We start from the raw sequence: 24826 nt of genomic DNA, 5'->3' as shown, positions 1-24826 counted from the left end.
TGTATACCCCCGTCGAGGCACTACTGTGGACGTTTACGTTCGTGATCCGATCCAGATCACGATCCAACCTAGCCGCAGGACTGCAACGTCGGAAAAAAAATTACTAGATGGATCAGAGGCTTCCGCGTGAGCTCGATCCGATCCGATCAGGAGATTCAGAGGGTTGGTGATCAGACAGATTTGGCTACCGCATTGGAGTATTACTGACGTACCAACAGCGAACGGCATTGATGTAATTGAAGTGACAATAACTATTATCCAAAATAATTTTAATTTAAAAATATATAAAAAAGATAAGCTAATATTATAGAAAGCAATTATATTTAAAAAGACATAAGCTTAAGGCATATTTTTGAAAATTCTTTGATATGGATATTGTACAAAGTGATAGAATTAATATTGATTTTTGTCTTTAGATTTATGAAATAGAATAATGAATAGAAGTTGACAATATAGCATAGGTATATCAATGATATAGAATAAATAATATCTGAAAATATTTGTTTTTTTAATTACTATTTATATGTAACAGATACCAGATCCATGTAAAAGTGTAGATTCTACTTGTGATAATAATAACTTAATTCTACATATATGTTTAATGTATGATAAAAAAATAAATAGCATTTATAATACTTGAAACGACAGTATAAGCTTTGCTAATACTATGTGTCAAATAAAAAATTACCCACTTTATACATTTTAGTAATAATTACAAATTTATTATTATTTGTAAAGCTTATAAAATTTCTTTCTGCAGTCATATTTGAGCAGTGTCTCTTCTTCACAATTGCCTTATCAAGAATAAGCATAATTAGTGGAATCAATTGTTGAAGGCATATTATACATGTAAAGGGAATACGCCTGAGGTAAAACCTTTTACGAAGACATAAATAGTACATTTTCTTATTTCCGGTAGCTCATATAGTCATATCACCTGTTTGTAAAAGGTTTTACCCCATGCGTAGTCCTTTACATGTGTAATATGCCTTCAACAATTGGTTCCACTAATTATGCTTATTCTTGATAAGGCACTTGTGAAGAGGAGACACTGCTCAAATATGACTTCAGAAAGAAATTTTATAAGCTTTCCAAATAATAATAAATTTGTAATTATTACTAAAATGTATAAAGTGGGTAATTTTTTATTTGACACATAGTATTAGCAAAGCTTATACTGTCGTTTCAAGTATTATAAATGCTATTTATTTTTTTATCATACGTTAAACATATATACAGGGTGATTCTCTAACGGCGGGACATAGGAGATTGGTGTTAGTTGATTATAGCACCCGCAATGATGAAATCCAAGAACCCTGATTGGCCAATATCGTATAGCGCCAACTTAAAATAGGCCATTACCAATAGTTTGATACAAAAAATGAGACCCATCCGCCATTTTGGTGTAAAAGTGTTTACACACTTTTCGTAAATAGAAGCAGAAGGAAATGAATGAGCTGTCAAAAGTAGTGATTCCGATTAATTTGTGATAAGTGTAACTTTGGCAAATAAAAGTGATGATTGTAATAAAAAGAGGAGATAAGGAAGAACTTGGTTTTCATAAAAAATTTTATTTAATGTATTAACCATGACTGACTCAATGAGAACTTAAATATGTTTTTCTTTGATGGAAATGGATAACATCTGATAGGTCATTGTGTCCACTGGTATAACAAGAGCTTTGAGTTTGTTGTTACAAAAATACACTTGATTATTAAAGAAGATGGAAACGCTGTAATGTAAGGCTTTGACTGAACTCATTGAGTCAGTCATGGTTAATACATTAAATAACAAATTTTATGAAAACCAAGTTCTTCCCTATCTCCTCTTTTTATTATAATCATCACTTTTATTTGCCAAAGTTACACTTATCACAAATTAATCCGAATCATCACTACTTTTGACAGCTCATTCATTTCCTTCTGCTTCTATTTACGAAAAGTGTGTAAACACTTTTACACCAAAATGGCGGATAGGTCTCATTTTTTGTATCAAACTATTGGTAATGGCCTATTTTAAGTTGGCGCTATACGATATTGACCAATCAGGGTTCTTGGATTTCATCATTCCGGGTGCTATAATCAACTAACACCAATCTCCTATGTCCCGCCGTTAGAGAATCACCCTGTATACAATTAAGTTATTATAACAAGTAAAATCTACACTTTTACATGGATCTGATATGTGTTACATATAAATAGTAATTGAAAAAACAAATATTTTCAGATATTATTTATTCTATATCATTAATATACCTATCCTATATTGTCAACTTCTATTCATTATTCTATTTCATAAATCTAAAGACAAAAATCAATATTAATTCTATCACTTTGTACAATATCCATATCAAAGAATTTTCAAAAATATGCCTTAAGCTTATGTCATTTTAAATATAATTGCTTTCTATAATATTAGCTTATCTTTTTTATATATTTTTAAATTAAAATTATTTTGAATAATAGTTATTGTCACGTCAATTACGTCAATGTCGTTCGCTGTTGGTACGTCAGTAATACCCCAATGCGGTAGCCAAATCTGTCTGATCACCAACCCTCTGAATCTCCTGATCGGATCGGATCGACCTCACGCGGAAGCCTCTGATCCATCTAGTAATTTTTTTTTCGACGTTGCATTCCTGCGGTTAGGTTGGATCGTGATGTGGATCGGATCACGAACGTAAACGTCCTGTATCTTATACAACAAGTCTCAATTTTTAAATCGATTTTTCTCCGTGAATGATACACTGTCATGATTCAAATAAAGCTTTTCTTAAAATAGTTTTGAACAAGCTTTCATTTGAGCCAATGAACATCAAAATCGATTCACGCAATCCAGAGATATCATACTCAGTTAGCTATATATATATATATATATCGAAAATTAAGATTCTTCTCCTTCGTCATCTTCTCCAGCCAGAATGTATGTCTCGGGCTGAAGTTAGCCGTTAAGAGGAAAATGAAGTCATTTTTTCTCAGCGTTGCCAACCGGTTAAACTCAACGACAAAACCAGTGTTTTGAACTATCAAATAAAATCGATGTAATCAATATAATTAATCCGGCGACTACTGTTAACTGTCAATTGTAATGTGAGGTTATTTATATTTAATACAGTGAGGTTAATCATTGCTATGTTAGTGAATGTGTTAAATTTTCAAAATGACAAATGAATTCGAATAATAATGACATAAGATATCGACAAATATTAGATAAGTATAACATTATATTTTAAAATACTAGGTGTTAATATACTTTGTGGTACTTTGTGAAATTTCTTTTTCAGATAAATTGAGATAGAACATTTCTATTTTCATTGCTGAGGATAGTAGAGCTAACTGGATGAAATAAGATTAATATTTACATATTTTCAACACTGAGCCAAGGAGAAGTATACTTTCAACATTTATGTGTATCAGTGATTATCAGGAGCATATTAATTAAATTAAATTTTTAAGATATTTGATAAACATATGCTAAACATCCAGGTATGGAAATCATTACCAAATTCATGTTTAACTTTCTCTTTTCTTTAAACTCATATGGATTTGAACTGCCCGATAGGTTGTATCATATATATGAGCAATTTTCCAGGAGATAATAAAGTTTCTGTTTACTACGATTAGATAAAAATGAATTTTACAATATAATATGTCATATATTGCTTGGTATTTGTGAAATCGCTTTTTCAGATTAAATTGAGACAGAACATTTCCATTGCCAATTTCATTGCTGATAATAGAGCTGACCGGATGAAGCAAGATTAATATTTACATGTTTTCAACACTGTGCCAAGGAGAAGTATACTTTCAACATTTATGTGCATCGATGATTATCAGGAGCATATAAATTAAAAGAAATTGTTACGATATTTGATAAACATATGCTAAAATTTCAGGTATGGAAGTCATTAAGAAAATTCATGTTTAATTTTTTCTTTTCTTTAAACTCATATGGATTTCAACTGCCCGATAGGTTATATCACATATAAGAATAATTTTCCATGAGACAATAAAACTTTCTTATTACTACGATTAAAGAAAATTAGATGAATATTTTCTAATCGTTATTTAATATTCAATTATAATATAAAAAAGTATTATAACCAAATATTTATCTACGCTTCCCTAATCAGAATAGAAATAAATTATTATTATCTCCACAAAAATTATTCAAAAATAATTTGTTATAAAAATAACATTAAATTTTATAATATAATATGTAATACATTTTTTGGTACTTAGTGAGATTTGATTTCAGATTGAATTACAATAACGTGTTTATTGTGTCATTATGCAGACTTGAGCTGTAATATTTAATAGAAGAAGTCAGAAATGATACCAGTTTACCATAGAAAGAGCCATAATGAAAAGTTAATGTTGAGAGTTAAACCTGAGGAAAAGGTGGAGAAATTACAAAATTTGGAAGCCAATATTTAATAGTGAAAAGCTTGCAGGTAATTCTTGGCATAATAAACTCTTTGAAATATATAAGTCTATTAAATAATAAATATAATGATAACATCATTTAGAAATGAGACCATGACAAGAAGTCATCATTTTAATATTTTCCATGCAATAGAATACAGTGCAAAATTTTGCGACACTGAAAGCAGTATATCCACAAAAGTGAGGCTTCCATTGCATTAATTTGTGTATTTTCTAGTTTATATTAATGAAAAGAAAATACAAATGGCACTATATAGTTTGCTTGAAAAAGAACCCTGATTCATACTTGATATTCGAAGTAACAGTTAAGAAAAAGGTAAAAAAAGGGATCAATTTCTAAGCAAATTCTTGAAAGTGAAGGGCTTGTAGGTGATTTCAGACATAAAGTTTTAGAAATATAAATCAAATAGTTATTGAATATTATAATAAAATCATATAGATGTGTAAAGATGATAATAATTCAAGATTTCAATCATTTACATGTGATGGGGCATACAATGAATAAATTTAGGAAACTGAAAGATGTACATCTAAGAAGAGATGAGGCTTCCATTTCATTAATTGGTGTATTTCCAAGGTTATATTAATGAATATAAAATATAAATGGCACTAGTATGCTGGAGAAAGTGCCATAATTCAAAGTTGATGTTGAAAGTAACAGTTAATAAAATGATGGATAAATATGTTAATTTATAAGAAAATCCTTAAGACTGAAGTGCTTGGTAAGTGATTTTGGGTATACAATTGTGGAATTAGAAATCACATAGTTGATAAAAATAATAACAAACTCATGTAGATCTGTAAATATCACAAGAACTCATGATTGCAATATTTTACATGTGATGAGGCATACAGTGAATAAAATTAGGAAACTGAAAGCTGTATATTTAATAAAGAGAGGCATCCATCGTATGAATTGGTGTATTTCCTAATTTATATTAATAAAAGGAAAATATAAATGGCACTAGTGTGCTGGAGAAAATGCCATAATTCAAAGTTGATGTGTGTAGGGAAACAGCTAATAAAATGATGGATAAATATGAGTTAATTTATAAGAAAATCCTTGAGAGTGAAATGCTTGCAAGAGATTTTGGGCATACAATTTTGGAATTAGAAATCGCATAGTTGATGAAAATTATAATAAAATCATGTAGATGTGTAAATATGAAAGGAATTCATGATTTCAATATTTCACATGTAATAGAGCATACAGTGTGTAACTTCAGGAAACTGAAAGCAGTATACCTAACAAACATAGGCTTCCATTGCATTAACGGGATCCCTCAAGCCCTCTGTAGCCAACATTACGGAACGAAAAACGAGAGAGAATTGTCCAGCGCTATTTTTAACCCGATTTCAATGTTTTTTGGCTTGTTTGGAATCGTTAGGACTCGCACCGTGTCATAAATAAAGCTGTATTTTCCAAAAAACGTAAAAAAAAATAAAATTGTTTAAAAATTTGCATTAATAATATTTAAACGCAAAACAAATTGAAAAATCGGGCTACTTTATGAGGAAATGCCAGACCTAACGATTCCAACAAGCCCAAAAACATTGAAATCGGTTGAGAAATAGAGCCGTACCATTATCCCGCGGTTTTGAGGTGGATAAAAAGCAAAAATTTTTAGGAAGAAAGCTAGGCTTCCACCCCTCTCGCGGCTCACGCTAACGTGTTCCCCCACTCCAGCATCGAAACTTACTGCGAAGCTTTCCTCTCATATTTACGCTATTCCCCTATCTGTAGCTATACACATATAAATACCGCTAAAATAATGTTGAGAACATTTCATTTCACCGATATAATGAAATTGCTGAAAATGCAATTATCATTTTGAAATAAAACTGTAGAAAAGGAGATTTCGTAATGCTTGAAATATAAGGCATACGGCGAAACGCGGGACAATGGTACAGTCGTATTTTTCAACAGAATTTGATGAGACTAGTAATAATTAAAGCCATTCTTCATGTAGATTGTCCTAAAGAGCTCGCATTTTCGATAAAGCTTATAGTTTTTCAGCTATGAACGTTTGAAGTTGCACGGCACACAAATACATATTTCTTCTCTCGCGTAGATCAGCTGTTGCGCACGTCCATCTCCAATCGTTCATAACTGGAAAACTATAGGCTTTATCGAAAATGCGAGCTCTTTAGGACAATCTACATGAAGAACGGCTTTAGTTATGACTAGTCTCATGAAATTCTATTGAGAAATACGCCTGTACCATTGTCCCGCGTTTTGCCGGAATTTCAGGTCTTCAAGCGTCACTGACTCGTTCATTCTGCTATTTATTCCGAGCAAAGTAAAAATGCACCAACAACTTGGGTAGCATCATTGAATAGAGCGTGAAAAGGGGAGACGCTTTTATGATATTTTCATAATTTTGCAACGCTTCTTTTGGTCATTATAATGCAAACTGTAACAAGATGCGTACTCGGAGTAAATAAAGTTGGCTTCCCCTTTCCCCTCTACAGCTTGTTGCCTTGTCCATCGTATGTAAACCAGCATAGTAGGCCTACATACATACGGGTGCGACTGTGTTAGTGACTCGTGGAGTGTGTACTGTAAACAAACACACAGCGTTTACCATGTATGTACGTGGGTCTTATTTTCAATCGCGAAATTGCCCTTCTAAATTAATTGCATTGCACCTTCTACGACAAGCTTCATAAGATTAAGAAATACTCATAGCAGCATGTACATTATCGAGAGCTTCTAATGTAATTTCTCAATGTGCAATCGTACTTTTATTTGTTCCGAAATAAATAGCAGAATGAACGAGTCAGTGACGCTTGAAGACCTGAAATTCCGGCAAAACGCGGGACAATGGTACAGGCGTATTTCTCAATAGAATTTCATGAGACTAGTCATAACTAAAGCCGTTCTTCATGTAGATTGTACTAAAGAGCTCGCATTTTCGATAAAGCCTATATTTTTCCAATTATGAACGATTGAAGATGGACGTGCGAAACAGCTGATCTACGCGAGAGAAGAAATATGTATTTGTGTGCCGTGCAACTTCAAACGTTCATAGCTGAAAAACTATAAGCTTTATCGAAAATGCGAGCTCTTTAGGACAATCTACATGAAGAATGGCTTTAATTATTACTAGTCTCATCAAATTCTGTTGAAAAATACGACTGTACCATTGTCCCGCGTTTCGCCGTATGCCCTAAATTTCAAGCATTACGAAATCTCCTTTTCTACAATTTTATTTCAAAATGATAATTTCATTTTTAGCAATTTCATTATATCGGCGAAATGAAATGTTCTCAATATTATTTTAGCGGTATTTATATATGTATAGCTACAGATAGGGGAATAGCGTAAATATGAGGAAAGCTTCGCAGTAAGTTTCGATGCTGGAGTGGGGGAACACGTTAGCGTGAGCCGCGAGAGGGGTGGAAGCCTAACTTTCTTCCTAAAAATTTTTGTTTTTCGTCCACCTCAAAAACGTGGGACAATGGTACGGCTCTATTTCTCAACCGATTTCAATGTTTTTGGGCTTGTTGGAATCGTTAGGTCTAGCACCTCGTCATAAAGAAGTCCGATTTTTCGATCTGTTTTGCGTTTAAATAATATTAATGCGAATTTTTAAACAATTTTATTTTTTTTACGTTTTTTGGAAAATACGGCTTTACTTATGACAAAGTGCGAGTCCTAATGATTCCAACAAGCCCAAAAACATTGAAATCGGTTGAAAAATAGCGCTGGACAATTCTCCCTCGTTTTTCGTTCCGTAATATTGGCTACAGAGGGCTTGAGGGATCCCGTTAAAATATAGTAATATAAAATATTTTAATTAAAAAAAATAGTGAAATCCAAATGTTAGGCAAGTATAAATTTTTACCATGGCGAAAATTGAAATTTGGAAAAAAGTAAATAGTAATACAAAAATTACTTGCCGGGCCCGTTGTATGCAATCGTATTAAATAGCCACATTTTTAACTTAGGAGAAGCAATGCTTATAATAGCAAGATAGTGACTTACAAATGGATATTACGGGCCCGGCAAGTAATTTTTGTATTACTATTTACTTTTTTCCAAATTTCAATTTTCGCCGTGGTAAAAATTTATACTTGCCTAACATTTGGATTTCACTATTTTTTTTAATTAAAATATTTTATATTACTATATTTTAATCATATATGCTAGTTACGACTTATGTACTTACCGTCCATTTTTTACAAGCGAAGCTTGTTTTTTGTGCGATTTAAATCTACTTCTAATTGCTATTTACAATCTTCATCATCTCTGTCAATTTTTTTACCAATCAACACTCATTCTTTTTCATTTATCCATTTCTCATAGTCGCTCTTAAACTCATCACAAATACACGTACGTCGTATAAAATAATTTTTCTTTCATTTCACTCACTTTTTTTATCTATATATATAGTGTCTATTTTGTAATATTTATAATTTAATTCCACTTCTTATCGTTATTTACAATTTTCATCGTCTCTTTCAATTTTTTTACCAATCCAAACTCATTCTTTCTCATTTATCTCTTTCTCATAGTCTTTCTTAAACTCATCATAAATACACGTATGTTTTACAAAATAACTCTTCTATCATTTTACGCACCTGTTTGTTTTTCTACAAGGTGCTTAATTATTTTTTATAACATCCTACTTTTGTATTTCCATCCATTCTCTACGAACGAGTAGGATCGTTCGTTCCACCCCTTCATTTTTCCTCCCTTATGCCATTACAACACGCGAATCTAGAGGAAGAGAAATATTTCCTCCCTCGTATCCTGCCAAATGTCCCAACGAGGAATCTGTAAAGAATGTTCCTCAGTGGTTCCAGAATGAAAGGATCTTTTCAGCCTTATTTTTCCCCCAAAACTAAATCCTAATGGTGGGATCGTTGGTGAAAAAAAAAGAAAAGAAATAAACTTTCATTCTAACTTTCAACAGAGTATATCTATATACACTACAATTCATGGACAGACAATAAATGTTTGCTGAAGCAATCCTTGGATCCCTTCTGTTTTTGGACAATTTTTTGTTGTTCATGGACAAAAAACTGGTGGTGTTTCAAACCTTCGATCACTTCTGATTAGGAAATTTTTAGTGGAAAATTCTTAAATTATGGAAACTATGTTGTTTTTTTAATTATTATCAAAGACTGAACGAAGAAATTAATTTTCCAACAATTTTCTTTTTAAGTAGAAAATGGCATGAGATTTCTGCAAATTACCCAGCTGCAGTTATTTAATTGATGAAAATTCGTCAAGTTAATAGTGGAATTCGTTTGGAAGCTCTTTGGCAGAGTAGCAATTTTCAATACTCGAGCAATTTTCATAATGTGACTCTATTACATCCTCACCCCCTCCCCTCTCAAGCAATTTTACCATGTTGCACCTGCTTCCATTCTATTGAGTTTTTTTTTCAATTTCTCGCTGAATTTGGAGCGGAAAATATCTAACGACGTCTGGTTAATTAAACAAAAGCATTGTAGAAAGTTTCACTGGAAACCAATTAACAGTAGCTTTATTATTGAATAATTTGAGATTTATGCTTTTTCTACTGCAAGTAATAGGGCTATAACAGTAAAAAAAATAGATATTATAACTTCAGGAATAACTAGATCCCCTGATATAAGAAAAAATAATATTATTGAACAAAGAAATGTTTATTTTAAGGATATTGTACATCAAAAGTAATAAAGAAATTTACATGAAAGCATTGAAATATTGTGAGTGAAATAATGATTACATATATATATATATATATATATATATATATAGATATAAGTAAGGAGGTATATTTATATATACATGTTTTATCATCAGCACAATTTAAAGACTATATACATTATAAATTTATTTTAAAGATATCTTTTAGTTATTAAATTATTCAAGTACATCTATATTCTTGTACTGATTTCTTTAACAAGAAATATCTTACTTTGATGTTGTGATTTAAGTATATAATTTAATTTACGATCAGAGAATATACTTGAAAACAATTTTTAATATTTATTTTTTCCTGAAATAATTTCATAGCTTTAAAAAATACAGTAACTGTCAAAGTCATATGTTGTCTGTAATAAAAGACAAAAAGTACATAAGTCTTTTGAAATAAACTAGAATCCTGGAGAGCAAAGTTTATACGAAGTAGTTTTCTCAAAAAATATATTACTTTGCCTTTACGAAAATTATAAAACTTCCTTTAAAACAGTTATCGTCTGCTAAAAAATACGAAAAATACATTGAGAGTTCCTAGAAAACAATAGTTTATATTAATTTTCCTATAAAAAATATTACCATGATTCTAGAAAATATAATCCCTTTCAAAAACAAGCATTTTTATTAAAATAGATAACAAATAGATTTGTGTCTTAGAAACAGTTTAAATTAATTACTCTAGAAAAATTATTGCCATAGTTTAAACAAAACAAAAAAATTTACCATTCAGGTATCTTAGAGCAGAAACTTACTATGGTGTTTGTAAAACGATTCCCAATTACAAAGTGCCCAGATAGCAAAATCCTGTCGTAATGTTGTCATATTGTCCTCAGAATGCAGTATTCCGTGATGACAAAAATAGACACAGATGAGGACTCATTTGTACCTCAGATTGCACTCACGTCATGAGGTATCATTAAATGATAGAAAACGTTGAATTCCCATGTAGGATAATTCTTCAATTTTTAACGCCGGCGTTGCAACATTTTCGCTCTGCATTTAATCAAATTTACTTTCATTTTTGATGTCCAAATGATTTGACCGTACTTTTGCTGATGAAAAATCGTTTTCCCTGGTGGGTCTTGAACGCTGGTCGTTGGAATAATGAGACTGATACCTTGTCCATTATACTGCCTGACGTTAGTTAGTAGCAAAGTTCCATTTGTCTATAATTTCGACTGGCTGTAATTTTATCGGTCACATTAATTAAAAAAAAATGTACGTGCTGTAGCGCTGATAGCGATATATAGCTTGCTTCTTGAATACTCGTTATTTGAAAATATTAAATGTATTACCACAATTACATTCAATGTACTCATAATTCACTCATGGTATGTCGACAGCAATCTTCATATTATTATCATTACATGATCTCATTTTTTTCTTACAATATGACGTGAAATGTAGAACATAGCACGTCCTCACGATACGTTAGTAAATGTCACGATGTGAGCTCAGGATCATATTGACATTATAGACCATTAATATTAACATGTTATGTTTTAACATAATCTGATCACAAAAATAAAGCATTATGCGGTAATATATACATATCACGTCGTGATTAAACCTGAGGTTTCAGACGTTGCTATCTGGGTGAGGAAAATGGTTTGAAGCAGTTGGTCTGACCAGTAAAGGGGGTTCGCTACTGAAAGTTCACGAGTTTCACACTAGCCTCGTTAGCAACGTGGTCTCGATAATTAAAGTTGAGACCGGTTTCCAATAATCCAAAAAGAACACCGTGTTCCCCTCTCAGCTTTCAATTTTCCAGATCACTGACACAGCATTTTTCTCCATCTCTAACAAGTTCAATCTTTTCAATGCATTAGGCTCGACAGAAACGTTCATCCATACAGTTTTTAAATAGTAATACAAAATTTAAAGATAAACAATAAAAAGCAAAAAACCAAAAAAATAATTTCTTGACAAAAACGTGCTTTGATAAATATAATTAAACTCTTAAGGCAATTGAAATAGCGCGAAGCATAAAATAAAAAAGAAATCTAGGAACCAAATTGGAAACCAGCAGAGTGAAAATAAGAGAATTAAAAAGAGTGAATTCAGGGACTGTGTATAGTTAATTGTTGAAATTTTATTCCCATAGTGACCATTTGTTTTTTTGCAGGGTGACGTTGCTGGGAATTATCCTGGGGATCCTGGAGTGGGACAGGAGTGTGTCGTGTGTTCTGCTGCTATGGGAATACTTCCTAGGGTACCAGGCGATTTTCATCGCTTCCATGCTGGTGGAGTTTTCCATCTGTTTCCTGGCCACAAGGGGAAGCATTCTCGACACTGCTGCCAGAGCACCGATGCAATATATTCTCTACCTTCGACTCTGTGAGTACTACTCAAACTTTCCAGTCGAATCGTTTACATTACTTTCCTAATACAAATTATCAAAGCATTGATCCTTAAGTGTATTTATTGTCCAAAGTTCTGTGTAATAGTTTAAGCATATTATATTGCTAGATGGTTCAAAGGTTCGTTTGGAACACGAAATTAACTATAACAAACGTTTGTAAACTTTTTTCAGGTAAAACACTATTTTGGAAGTTTAGAGAAAAAAATAAAAGTATCAAGAGGCTCTTCGAGTACTGTCTGATCATTTTGAACGAAGGAGAAGCATGGAGTGTCTTTTTTATTCTTGAAAAGTCGAGTCGACTTGAGAAAGTTATGTAGGAGTTGGGAAGAGTACGCATTGCTTTTAGTCCCTTCGCATTTTTGTGATGGGATTAATTCGTTTAGTTTGCTTGCTGTCGAGAAGAAAGTGGAAAGGTCGAGGAAGGATTAAAGGAAAGAGTAAACTAGGATTATCGGATTCTTTTGGAATCATAAAACACAAATGGATTTTCGTCGTATGCTTGGAATAAGAATTGCACCATCTTTGAATTTACCATCAATTTTTATACGTTGCATATTTTATGTAAGAGTAAAAGAGAGGGTGGTAAGGGGGGGGGGTAGAAAGAAGGAAAATAATAGTGGAATAAAAATTTTGTTTTAAAAGGAGGATGGGTTTTATAATTGTTTATACGAACGACAACATAATGGTGGAATTATAATGTCTTTATTTTTCATCGTCTTCAGAAAATGGAAAGTAAAACATATGATAATTATTATAAGAAGAAATCATTGTTAAAATGTTAGAATAAAATTTAAATAACAAAAGTAATAATAAAAATAAACACACATAATGGACAGAGATATATTTATTTAAATGTAAACAAGTATTGTAAATATGCTTGAGAAATTTGAAAGGGTAGGGTTGGGCAAGAGGTCAAGGATGAGAAGAAGAGAAAGATACCCTAAAAGATATCCAAGTTACACGAATGTTTCAGCAATTTTGCTAAAATGCTAGAAAACGTTAGATACCTTTCAGCAATATTCCTGATACATCACTGCACCTTTGATACTGTCAGGAAATAGTGGAATGTACGTGTGTGTCTATAAAAAGGGAGTAGAAAATAAAAAAAAAATGGAGACTGGGAGAAAGTGTTTGAGAGACAAGAAAAGATAATACACAAAATAAAAGTGAAATGGAGACAGAGATAGAAAAGTTACCGAGATTTCCAGGCTAATAGAAAAACAAGTGGGAAAACGTTCCTCTATTAACCAATTTCTCTAGAACATAAACAGTCCCAACTGAATTTTAATGGCTCTCGTTTAAATTTCCAACCAAAACTTCCGCGCCAATCCAATTCCCAAAACGGAAATTGTTGGAAATTGCTCGCTGGAATTTTCCACGAAAAACTGCCAGCTCGTTCAGCCTAGGCACTGAAAATTGAAATAAATTTGCAGGTGGTAGAGAGAAGAGCAGTGCATAGCTAACTCTGAAAAATGTGAAAGAATAATTGTGACAAAATTTGTCTACCAAAGCATAGAAGAAAACTTACCAAGTTGTAGATTGAAGAACTTTCTTGGAATTTTCCCAAAAAAAGCTGTGGAAAAATTGGTAGAAAGATGAGAAATTTTTATCAAGTTTTGACTGTACTCATTCATCTTAATTAATTTTCAAACTTGTCGAATTTTCCTTACTTCCTTTTGTGAGTATTTGCTTTTATTTTAGCGATTCTATCTTAATTTTTATCCAATATTTTTATCACGCAAGTTTTCCACTCTTATGGAACTTCTTGAGTTTTCCTTCATAGTTATTATCAGTATTTCTTCACGTTTTCATTAAGCTTCCTTGATTTTCATTTAAGTTTTAAACGATTTTGCAGGAATTTCCTGGATGCTCATTGAATTACCAGAAGAGCTTGAGTCGTTAACTCCATCTGGTTCTCGGGGTCATTAAGTTAGCAATGGAAGGCAGTAGGATCGAACTGGAGAGCTGAGTGGACCATCATAAAGAGAATGTCCTTGGTTGTCGAGGGTCCGCAAATACTTTGCGGATCTTTTCAAGCAGACCCAACGACATATACATTGTGCTTTTTCTTCAGAAATTGCCATATTCCAGTGGTTGTGGTAGATAGCAAGCTAGTGCATCGATTTTAAAGGGAGAACAGATAGTGTGTATTGGAGAGAAAAATGTTTAAGAAGGAGAAGGGGATCCGAGCGATATGAAATGGAGCTGATAAAACACAGATGAACAAAGTGGAATCTGAATGAAAGACCTTTGGTGATACAAGTAGAAAAGTAGAGGGAAAAATGAGACTCGTATCCTAAAAAAACTGTGTAAGCAATAAAAAAGTAGCAATAACAAAATAGGATACACTGAAAGGATAGAAATGGATAAAAGAGAACATACACATTGAAAGTAAGCTGATGATAAAATTATATGGTATACAAACTGATTTCTCTTTGATGTGTCAAACATGTTTCAAAAAGATGCAAAAATAGTATTGGTCAGGATGTAACACTATCAGTCAATTTGTGAGTAATAACTCATGCGATAAAAGCTTGGAGATAACGCAGTCATAAATGTGATAAAGTGAATAAAAAAGCTGGGATTATGGTGAGATAGAGGGACCCTAGAAAAAAAGGAACATTGAAAATAAGGTGAAATGGAGAAGGTTGAAAAAGTTGACCAAAAGATAAAAACTTTTGGAGAAGGGGGATGAATGGATGGCTGAAAGATGGAAATAAAGCTCGAAAGTGAGGAATAAGAGGAAAAAAGTGAATAAAGGAAGTAATGAAGATAAAGAGAAGAGAAAGTTGAGAGAAAGGGACGAGGAAGAATTGAAAGTGGAAGGGAACAAATATTCTGAGGTTCAAAAAGAGGCAAAAATGGATAAATAAGGGCGGAGAGTGGACGAAGGGATTTAGGTGAATAAAAATAAGGATGGTTAGGTCACATAATGCACCCTAGTTTAGAGAACACTGGAAAATACTGGAGACTCATGCAGTTTCTTACTGTATCCTGACAATTTAACGCAGAACTATTTCTCACTGTCTGACTATTCGTGTGCATCCTCCACTGTGTGAGTCCTGAAAGTTTCTGTGCCATATTTCGTCTCCTTTATACGTGCAATGTCTAGCAAAATAAACTACAAGATTTTTAAAGCAAAACATGAGATAAAAATATTGCTATTATGTATTTGGTAATTCAAGACCGACGACTTTTTAGTTTCAATGTTTCTCACGCTGTCGGATGGATGAATCGTTTCATAGTGATTCACTCGTTTGTCACGTTGCTACTTTTCCCAAAGCGATATTCTCAGCCCTTGAGTGGTCATTTATTACGGCAAGCATTTCAGTGTAAATGCCTTTTTTGCTCTTCAAGAATTCGCCTCCACTACGATGGAAGCAGCTAACATGTCGATTGCTCAGCTCTTTTTGCCCCGTAAAGAGGATGCACATCGTAGAAAACATCCATCTCATTCAGTTGAATCCTTAGAATGAGCTGCTTTACAATAGAGATGTCTGTGACATGGTTCCAAGTAGTAATAAATGAAATATATCGCCCATTATTTATAAATACTGGTAATAGGTGTAAATATTCAGCATCTTTAATTAAGAGTTCACTTTGTCAAGCTTTAAATAGTTGTTTAGTACAAGACATGCCTGTAATGTATATAGTGGTTCACGTCCTTATTAATATCCACCCCTTGGCGAAGTTAGATTGTAACTCGGATCCTCACAGCTACCCTGGATAGTAGCAAAACTTACTAACAAATCCAATAGCCTATGCGAAAACCAACTCGAGCAATCGTTGATCCAAATAATATCTTTATGAAATAAAGGCTGCTCTTAACACCACTCCTCCCCTTTTTTCATCCTTCTCGCTTAATTTCATATTTAAAATTTTTTCTAGAAAATATTGAAAAATCCTTCATTTTTCTTAAGGCGAAAGTAATTTTAGAATTCGATATGGAAATATCTTCATGGTGGACGTCACACGTCCCAAGCAGAAATGAATATAAAAGCGCCTAAGTAGAAATGTCGAGCATGGGTCGGACACTAGTAGTTATAGTCAGTCATAGCAGCTCCTCTGCATTAAATTTTCAACGTGCTTAAACCTGGCATTATCTTTATTAAGAATTTCTGCGAGTCCGCAAATGAAAAAAAGGCAGCGGAATTTATAATTCAACGTCTTAATAATAGATTGTCGCTTTATTAAATTAAAGATAGAATTATTAAAAATAAAATACACCATGGTCATCCGCCATTGGGAATTTAGCAATTGTTACTAATTTAGGAGAAGACAAAGGAATACTCTGTCGCAAAGCGTTAATTTTAGCATAAGAAAATAAAAATGTTAAAAATCGTTAAAAATCTATTATAAAAAATGAAAATTTTAATCATTGTGCATTCTTTTTCCCAGTTCTCTTGTTGGTGGAGACAGGATGGCTGTGTGCAGGGGTCACGTGGTTAATACAGTATTATCAAGCATGTCCAGCAAAGGAAGCAAAGGATGTGATGTTAGGTAAAATTCCATATTTTATGACAGACTCCGAATGAATGCAAACAAAAATTTATTTCAGGTTTGGTAATATCGAATTGGTGTGTTCTGGCATCTGTAATGGTGACTGTTTGGTGCACGTACGACACAGCTGGAAGGTCGTGGGTCAAAATGAAAAATTACCAACGCAGCAGGAGAGATGGAAGATTGCATTATGGCAGCAGAAATCGCAATTGGCGACAACGGTACCACTTTACCCTCTTATCCCCCCTCCACAAATTTCTCAGCCCTCGCTTTCCACCTTTTCATTCTATTCACTCCTTTCCCTTTAATACACATTGTATACCCAAGTCTTTAAAAATCTTCCTCGTGCAAAAAATTAGTTTTTCAATTTTTTCCACGAGATTGCTTTATGTAATACCTATATAGACTTTGTTAAACTGTAAATTGAATATTATGAATGTGAAATAAATGGTAAAAATTTTACTGGATATTTAAACGTCGAAATAAAATTAATGAGTATATATAATAGAAAGGATTTGGGAGTTAAGGAGATTTTAAAGAAATAATTTTTTTCATGGGTATAATTAATTCTTTGGGCTTAGAGATGAAAAGTTACAAAAACACAATGGAAAGTGTCCTTGGATGGTGTATGAGGATCAGCAGGATAATGGATGCTATACTACGCGTTTCGTTGTGTGCCACGTTCACAAATGTCCCTGCGTCTTATACTGACCCGTTTCCCCAAGGTTCTTCGTCTTCCTGTCAGTTCTTCTTCATCCCCCTTGCTTCTATAAAATACCTGAAAAGTATCACTTCCATAATAACGTCCAGTTTTCTCATTCATACAGTTTCCTTGATTTTTTTACAATCCAGTTTTTATAATTTTACTCATAGCTTTCCTCCTATCGAGTTCTCTCTAATCTTGACTACATTCTTTTTACAGAAAAGTTATACGTGCCTACCAGGATAGCTGGGACAATAGATGCAGACTGCTATTTTGTTGTATGGGAAACTCGGATAGAAACAGGGTAAGGAAGTAACATATAAATCATTGTATTTGGGTTTCTATAAAACCAACCTACATTTTTAATTGAAGAACAATTATTTTATGAGTTGCATAATTGATTACAACTGAAAAGTGAAAATACGTTAGGGAGTAAGTGTTAAATACATATTAAAACTAATTAAAAAATTATAAAATATTTAAAAAATTGTTAAATGTGTGCCATTCTTAAAAATCTACATAATATAGAGTTTTAATAACATTCTCTAATTATCTAAGACAAAAACACATATCAAAAGTATCACTTCCTTCATATTTCCACCTTCAATTAACGATTACTCACCACCACAAAAAATTAAAAAATAATAATAATAATAAAAATATTTTTAATATATAACTTACAGAATTCGTTCGCCGACATTGCAAGGTTACTGAGTGACTTTTTTCGGGATCTTGATGTAGTACCATCGGACGTGGTAGCAGGTCTCGTGTTGCTAAGGAAGTTTCAGAAGATCGAGAGAGAGTTAATCGTGAAGCAGAGGAAAAACGATACATACGAGTTCCTTTCGGGGGTTCCTGTAACACCACGCACGAAATTTTTGTCCTTGACCGAAGACGGGGACTTGGGTCACTTCCAACTGGCTATTCATTATATGCACTTTGCACTGGCAGCTTATGGCTGGCCCATGTTCCTCTATAATCACTCCACTGGCCTGTGCCAGCTGTGTGCTAGGCAAGTTCTCTTATTTTGTCATTTAGTCTTCTTCCTGTAATTAATACCTCTCATATGCTGACTTCTCACCTCTTTTTTTCTATTTAATTAATTTTTACCTAATTCTACTCCCATCGATTCTTTCAACATCAAAGTCACAAATAAGTAAAGTTGGCAGTTGTAAAACTACCCAGATAGCAAAATCCAGTCGTAATGTTGTCATATTGTCCTCAGAATGCAGTATTCCGTGATGACAAAAATAGACACAGATGAGGACTCATTTGTACCTCAGATTGCACTCACGTCATGAGGTATCATTAAATGATAGAAAACGTTGAATTCCGATGTAGGATAATTCTTCAATTTTTAACGCCGGCGTTGCAACATTTTCGCTCTGCATTTAATCAAATTTACTTTCATTTTTGATGTCCAAATGATTTGACCGTACTTTTGCTGATGAAAAATCGTTTTCCCTGGTGGGTCTTGAACGCTGGTCGTTGGAATAATGAGACTGATACCTTGTCCATTATACTGCCTGACGTTAGTTAGTAGCAAAGTTCCATTTGTCTATAATTTCGACTGGCTGTAATTTTATCGGTCACATTAATTAAAAAAAAATGTACGTGCTGTAGCGCTGATAGCGATATATAGCTTGCTTCTTGAATACTCGTTATTTGAAAATATTAAATGTATTACCACAATTACATTCAATGTACTCATAATTCACTCATGGTATGTCGACAGCAATCTTCATATTATTATCATTACATGATCTCATTTTTTTCTTACAATATGACGTGAAATGTAGAACATAGCACGTCCTCACGATACGTTAGTAAATGTCACTATGTGAGCTCAGGATCATATTGACATTATAGACCATTAATATTAACATGTTATGTTTTAACATAATCTGATCACAAAAATAAAGCATTATGCGGTAATATATACATATCACGTCGTGATTAAACCTGAGGTTTCAGACGTTGCTATCTGGGTAATTTAGTAATCTCAATATTTTATTATAATTAAGAACTGTGTAAATGTTTTAATATTAGTGCATAAAAAAGATTTCAGAAAAATTATCCATTACCATAAGTACTATTTCTGGTTAAAGTTTTGTACTTTCATAGTTAAACAAGTTACAGGTAAATAGCTAAGTAAAACTACGTCTATTTCAACTGAAAACTTGAAATTAATCCCTCTCATTATTCTAAATGTTCGAGATAACTTTCTTCATACCAGGTCACGTGCATAATATTCCTTAGAAGGAATCATTAATTTTCTAGCTGTTCACCTGAATCTGTATCTATTTTAGTATTAGATCTAACCTAGTGGAAATTATTAGTTTGGGAAGCATTGCAGTATGCACGCGAGAACTTAGTGGACGAAGCAAACTTCACAGAATAGATCTAATGTGTTGGTGTAAAAATATTCAGTCTCTTACGTGTGGTTAAGTGTAATTCTAATATGGTATACACAGGATGAGATTTTTATCTTAGAGTGTCAACATTTTTTGAAAAGTTAGTGTTACACATAAATTATTTTCAGATGAAAAATGTTTGATTCTGGAGAGAATATACAATGAAGTTGCTGGTGTGGCCTTGCAAAGTCGTTTGAAGGTTATATGAAGGTCATCTTAATTTTTTGTAATAAACACTTTATTTTTTATTTCATATTCTGTAGCTCATTTCAAAAGCTTTATAAGATATTATATTAAGGTGGTTCTTGTAGATTTGCAAAAACTGCAGATAATTATAAAAAAAATGTTGTTCTCCGAATTTAAAGAATGTGATACATTTTTTTCGACGTAGATTGCCAAAGAAATTAAAAAAAAAATTACTTAAAAAGTCTGATTTAATTTACTCTTTATATCAGACGTCGCTATTCTAGTTGCAATATTCAAATTACATCTCAAGAAAACTAAAGATCAAACAAAAAAACCAAGGTATCAAAATATGATTTTTGTACTTTTAAATGGTATAAATAAAAAATGTAGGTAGCCGAACTGAATATAAAGATATTAATTGTGAAAAGTAAGAAAGTGCAGAGTTTTTGCAGTGGATTCAGATAATTCAGACCTTACTGGTCAGACATAATCTACTTTCGAAACAAGCTACTGTTTAATAATTGGAAAATTAATCCTAAATTATCAAATAATAGTTGAAAAAAAATTTTAAAGAATTTACTTCACTTTTATATTTACTTAAAATATGTTTGACTAGTACAGTCTGAATCCTTCACAAAAACTACCTTAAGTTTTCAGTTTTGTTCATTGTTCATTAGATATTTCAACTCGAATTTATAAGTTATAGTTAAATGACTTTACGTGTTGCGATCACGCACACTACTTTACCTAAACTCACATTTGTATTTAATTTGAAATCAAAGTATGTAGCGAACTACTGGATGAAGTTATAAGTTAACATAGTATTTTGGAAAGTTCTTGAGATGCATAATAAGAACATGCAAGAAATAGAGGATTCCTTATAAAAAATCAAGATGTCATTTCTGTCAACTTCAAATGACCTTTTAAGATCAAACTATCTAATATGTCATTGAATCCCTTTTGGATAAAACACTTTATCTGAAAATGTTTTATTTAAAATAAAAAAAATTTAACATACTTTAAGATGCTAAGATAAAAATCTAAACTTATATACATATAATACTTATTAAATTAAAGAAAATTTTTTATAAACATAAAAGAATTTTCAAAGGACAAGAAAAGGTCTAAATTAATTCAAAGTAGTTGACAAAGCAATTATTAACAATATGATAAATAATGAGTGAAACATTGAATAAATTCTAGTCTTCTTAATTCATTCTAGTTTAAGATGCGGTTGTCTTGCTTGTGGAAGTCAAGGGGATCAGGCAACAATCGTGGATGACAATTGTTGCCAGTGTAATTACGCCACTTTGAGGAAAATGGTGGAAGTTGGTGAGGTGGAAGTCATCTATGCCACTTTTCACGTTGACGTCGGCGAGACACCATTCTACGTTGCCCTCGATTACTCTAAACAAAAGGTATGCTGTAAAAAAATATTTAAATTCCAGCAGATCAACAAAAACAAAATTGCATTCAAATTATAAAGATTCATCATTCATAAATAGTGCTTTTAGTATGAAAGAATTAAATTTAAAGAATAAAACTGGGGTGTTTGAATATTACACCCTAGAGTTTAGACCTGATGGGCCTAATTAGTTTTATCGTGGGATTTGTAGGTGGTGGTGAGTATACGTGGGACCCTTAGCATGAAGGACGTTCTGACTGATCTGAACGCCGAGGGCGAGGTGTTACCCCTGTCACCGCCAAGGGAGGATTGGTTAGGTCATAAGGGGATGGTACAAGCTGCAGAGTATATCCGCAAAAAGCTCTTGGAAGAAAACATTATTGCTAGGGCATTTGCCAAGGTACATTTTTTTCTAATGAAATTTAAAGATTTTGCTTGACTCCAATTTTGATCAATTAACTGCATTTAATACAGTAATAGAAATTAAATAAATTAAACAATGTATACAATATGTATATTACAATAAAATTTAAGGATTGTGTTCAAATATAAATTTTATTTATCAATAATTTATTGTAAAATGGTATAATTTATACAATACAAGCTATACAATAAACTAAAAGATTCTACTTGACTCTAAATGTTATTAATTAATAAGTTATAATGTTATAATACAAGAGTTAATTACAGAAATTGTATGTTTGCTAATAGGATCCATCCAGAGGGACAAATCAGTTTGGCTTGACCTTGGTTGGACATTCACTAGGAGCAGGTACAGCAGCAATTCTGGCGATTTTGCTCAAACAGGACTACCCTGATCTGACATGTTTTTCTTTTGGTCCACCCGGTGGTTTGTTGAGCATGCCAGCTCAGCAATATACCCAAGAATTCATTACTTCAGTGGTGGTTGGCAAGGATGTCGTGCCTAGGATTGGACTAAGGCAAATGGAAAGTCTCAGGGCGGACCTCATCAACGCTATAAAAAGAAGTGTCGATCCCAAGGCACGTTTTCAAACTACTAGCTGCATCCCTATACCCATGCCAAATTGATGCTGTCTTGTTGCTCCTTCTTTTATTACCTCTAAAAAAACTATTCCATTCGATACCATCCTCTTATCAGTTGTTTTTACGATGAAGGTGTTCACTTTCTTTTATGTCCAAATTAATCTCAGCTTTATTTACGATATAGACAACTTTACAGATCTCTCCATTTTATTAATTGTTCACACTTATTTATAGCTAATGTTGTATATTACTATCTTACTTCAGTTTATTTCATAGGTTTCTAGCAATCTTGTAACATATTTTACTTATTTTATTATCAATCTTCTCTGAGTAGATGTAGTATTTGAAACTAGATCAAACTCTTTTCCCTTAAATTTATGGATCATAAACTTAATGGAGCTTTTGAAAACAATAAGTTTTTGATCGCCTGTTAAGAAAGTTAGCAGTAAATATGCAAACAAGATATTCATGAGAAAGTATGTAAAGTTTAGAAAATGCCTATTGCTTTTGGATAGAATTTTGTATAGATAATCTTTTTGATTTTAATATCGCTTAAAACGTATCTAAAAACCATGCTTATTTTATTGGTGTAAATTTTGGCATTTAATTAATTTAAATTATTTTTTCTTTCGATAGTGGAAAACAATAGCGTGCTCAGTGATGTGCTGTGGATGCAGCTCAACGCCTACATCTGCAGCGAATTTGGAGGCAGGTGGTTGTATCAGCGAGTACCAAAGGGATAAAGACCAAGCTCGAGCACAAACAGTAGTGCCCAGCGATTCTAGCATAGCATTGACTCTTCACAGGCCCCTTTATCCACCTGGAAGGATCATTCACGTAGTACGACATCATCCCAATAAGGGAGAGTAAGTGCTATTCTATTTTAAATAGAGACACCTGCACATTAATACAAAAACTCATGATCACGAAAAATAATTTTTCCATCTTTTTATTTATTAACCGATTAAAACGTAAAATTGCTTTTAATTAAACAAATAATTTATTAAAATCATTGTATTAACATTTTTGATATTTGTGTGATAGTAAAATTTGTCTTTCTCTATTTTAGGCAAAAGTATGAATCGCGTTGGAGGTACGTTATTATTAAAATCTCTACAGTTTCAGGGCTACGCCTGGGTATTGCATCTTGGAGATATGTCTGCATGATCAACTCCCAATTTTCACACTTTTATCCTTGCACTCTTTTTTACTCTTATTTCAGAGATCAGTGAGACAATCGAATCCCAAAAGGCCCTATGTATATGCATGACTGGAGAATAAAACTAGAGAATACTTTCTTTCAGTATTTTTTGTAAAAGAAAATCTCTTAGGCAAATTTCAGATACCAGAAGAGCATGACACTATATTTTGTATAGAAATTTCAAGTAGAAACAATATTAAAATTACTTTTTGTACTTATCACTGATAACTGTAGAAATACAAATTTGCTATATGTGCATGTATAAATGCATCGTATATTGAATTAACTTGTACAAGTTTCTTTACTCTTAAGATCAGTGATAAGTGTAAAAAGTTATATCTTGGTAAGTAGAGTAAGAGATGCAAATGGGAAATGCTATATTTGCATAAAGAGCCTGCCATCAGTGATAAGTAGAAAAGGTCAAACCCTATCCAAATGCAAGGAATGTAAATGGCATCCACGTTTATGTCGAATTCAAAGACACAGTTAATGCAAGAGTGTATTAGTGATTCAATAGTTATAGAGTAGAGAAACTAATTAATGCATTCTGTTTCAGGCAAGTGTTAAATAAGCATGAACCAGTTTATCAAGCACTCTGGGCAGGACCATGCGACTTTGACGAAGTTCTGATAAGTCCAGTGATGATTCAGGACCATATGCCGGATAGCATGTTGAAGGCCTTGAACAAGGTAAGCCATGGAGACTTACTTGTGAAACAATCTAAAAGGCAATGCCCAGTTAGTCGAAGTCCTTCCTCTAAAATTGGCCATTACGAGCCTCTTGAAGAAACCAACCATAAACTCAGCACAATTACCAATGTGGCTGACATTAGCAACATTGTAACCGAGGTTATCAAACGTAACAATGATGATTCTGGAGACTTTCATGCTGTACAGATAGATTTTAATAACTC

General features: G+C 32.7%; 1 protein-coding gene across 6 annotated transcripts in view; it reads left to right on the top strand.

Moving 5' to 3' along the window:
• The window catches only part of inaE (inactivation no afterpotential E), a 94632-nt gene that overhangs the window by 53792 nt on the left and 16014 nt on the right, over window positions 1-24826 (top strand). For 3 of the 6 annotated variants that reach the window (XM_066744116.1, XM_066744113.1, XM_066744117.1), the window contains 11 exons: window positions 12263-12474; window positions 16898-16999; window positions 17058-17220; window positions 17922-18006; window positions 18386-18714; window positions 21525-21720; window positions 21919-22107; window positions 22419-22709; window positions 23349-23578; window positions 23782-23805; window positions 24470-24602. In XM_066744116.1, coding sequence (XP_066600213.1) covers window positions 12263-12474; window positions 16898-16999; window positions 17058-17220; window positions 17922-18006; window positions 18386-18714; window positions 21525-21720; window positions 21919-22107; window positions 22419-22709; window positions 23349-23578; window positions 23782-23805; window positions 24470-24602 — 1954 coding nt within the window. Of the gene's footprint in view, window positions 1-12262; window positions 12475-13263; window positions 14178-14354; window positions 15555-16897; window positions 17000-17057; window positions 17221-17921; window positions 18007-18385; window positions 18715-21524; window positions 21721-21918; window positions 22108-22418; window positions 22710-23348; window positions 23579-23781; window positions 23806-24469; window positions 24603-24826 lie in introns of those variants that run through there. The other 3 variants (XM_066744118.1, XM_066744114.1, XM_066744119.1) reach the window with 3 other exon arrangements.

This window comes from Prorops nasuta, unplaced genomic scaffold, assembly GCF_024137725.1.
Source record: "Prorops nasuta isolate Cenicafe-Biocafe unplaced genomic scaffold, Cenicafe_Pnas_1.2 PNAS00035, whole genome shotgun sequence".
Lineage (NCBI taxonomy): Eukaryota > Metazoa > Arthropoda > Insecta > Hymenoptera > Bethylidae > Prorops > Prorops nasuta.
Note: the sequence above shows the minus strand (reverse complement) of the source record. Positions and strands in the feature narration are given on the sequence as shown.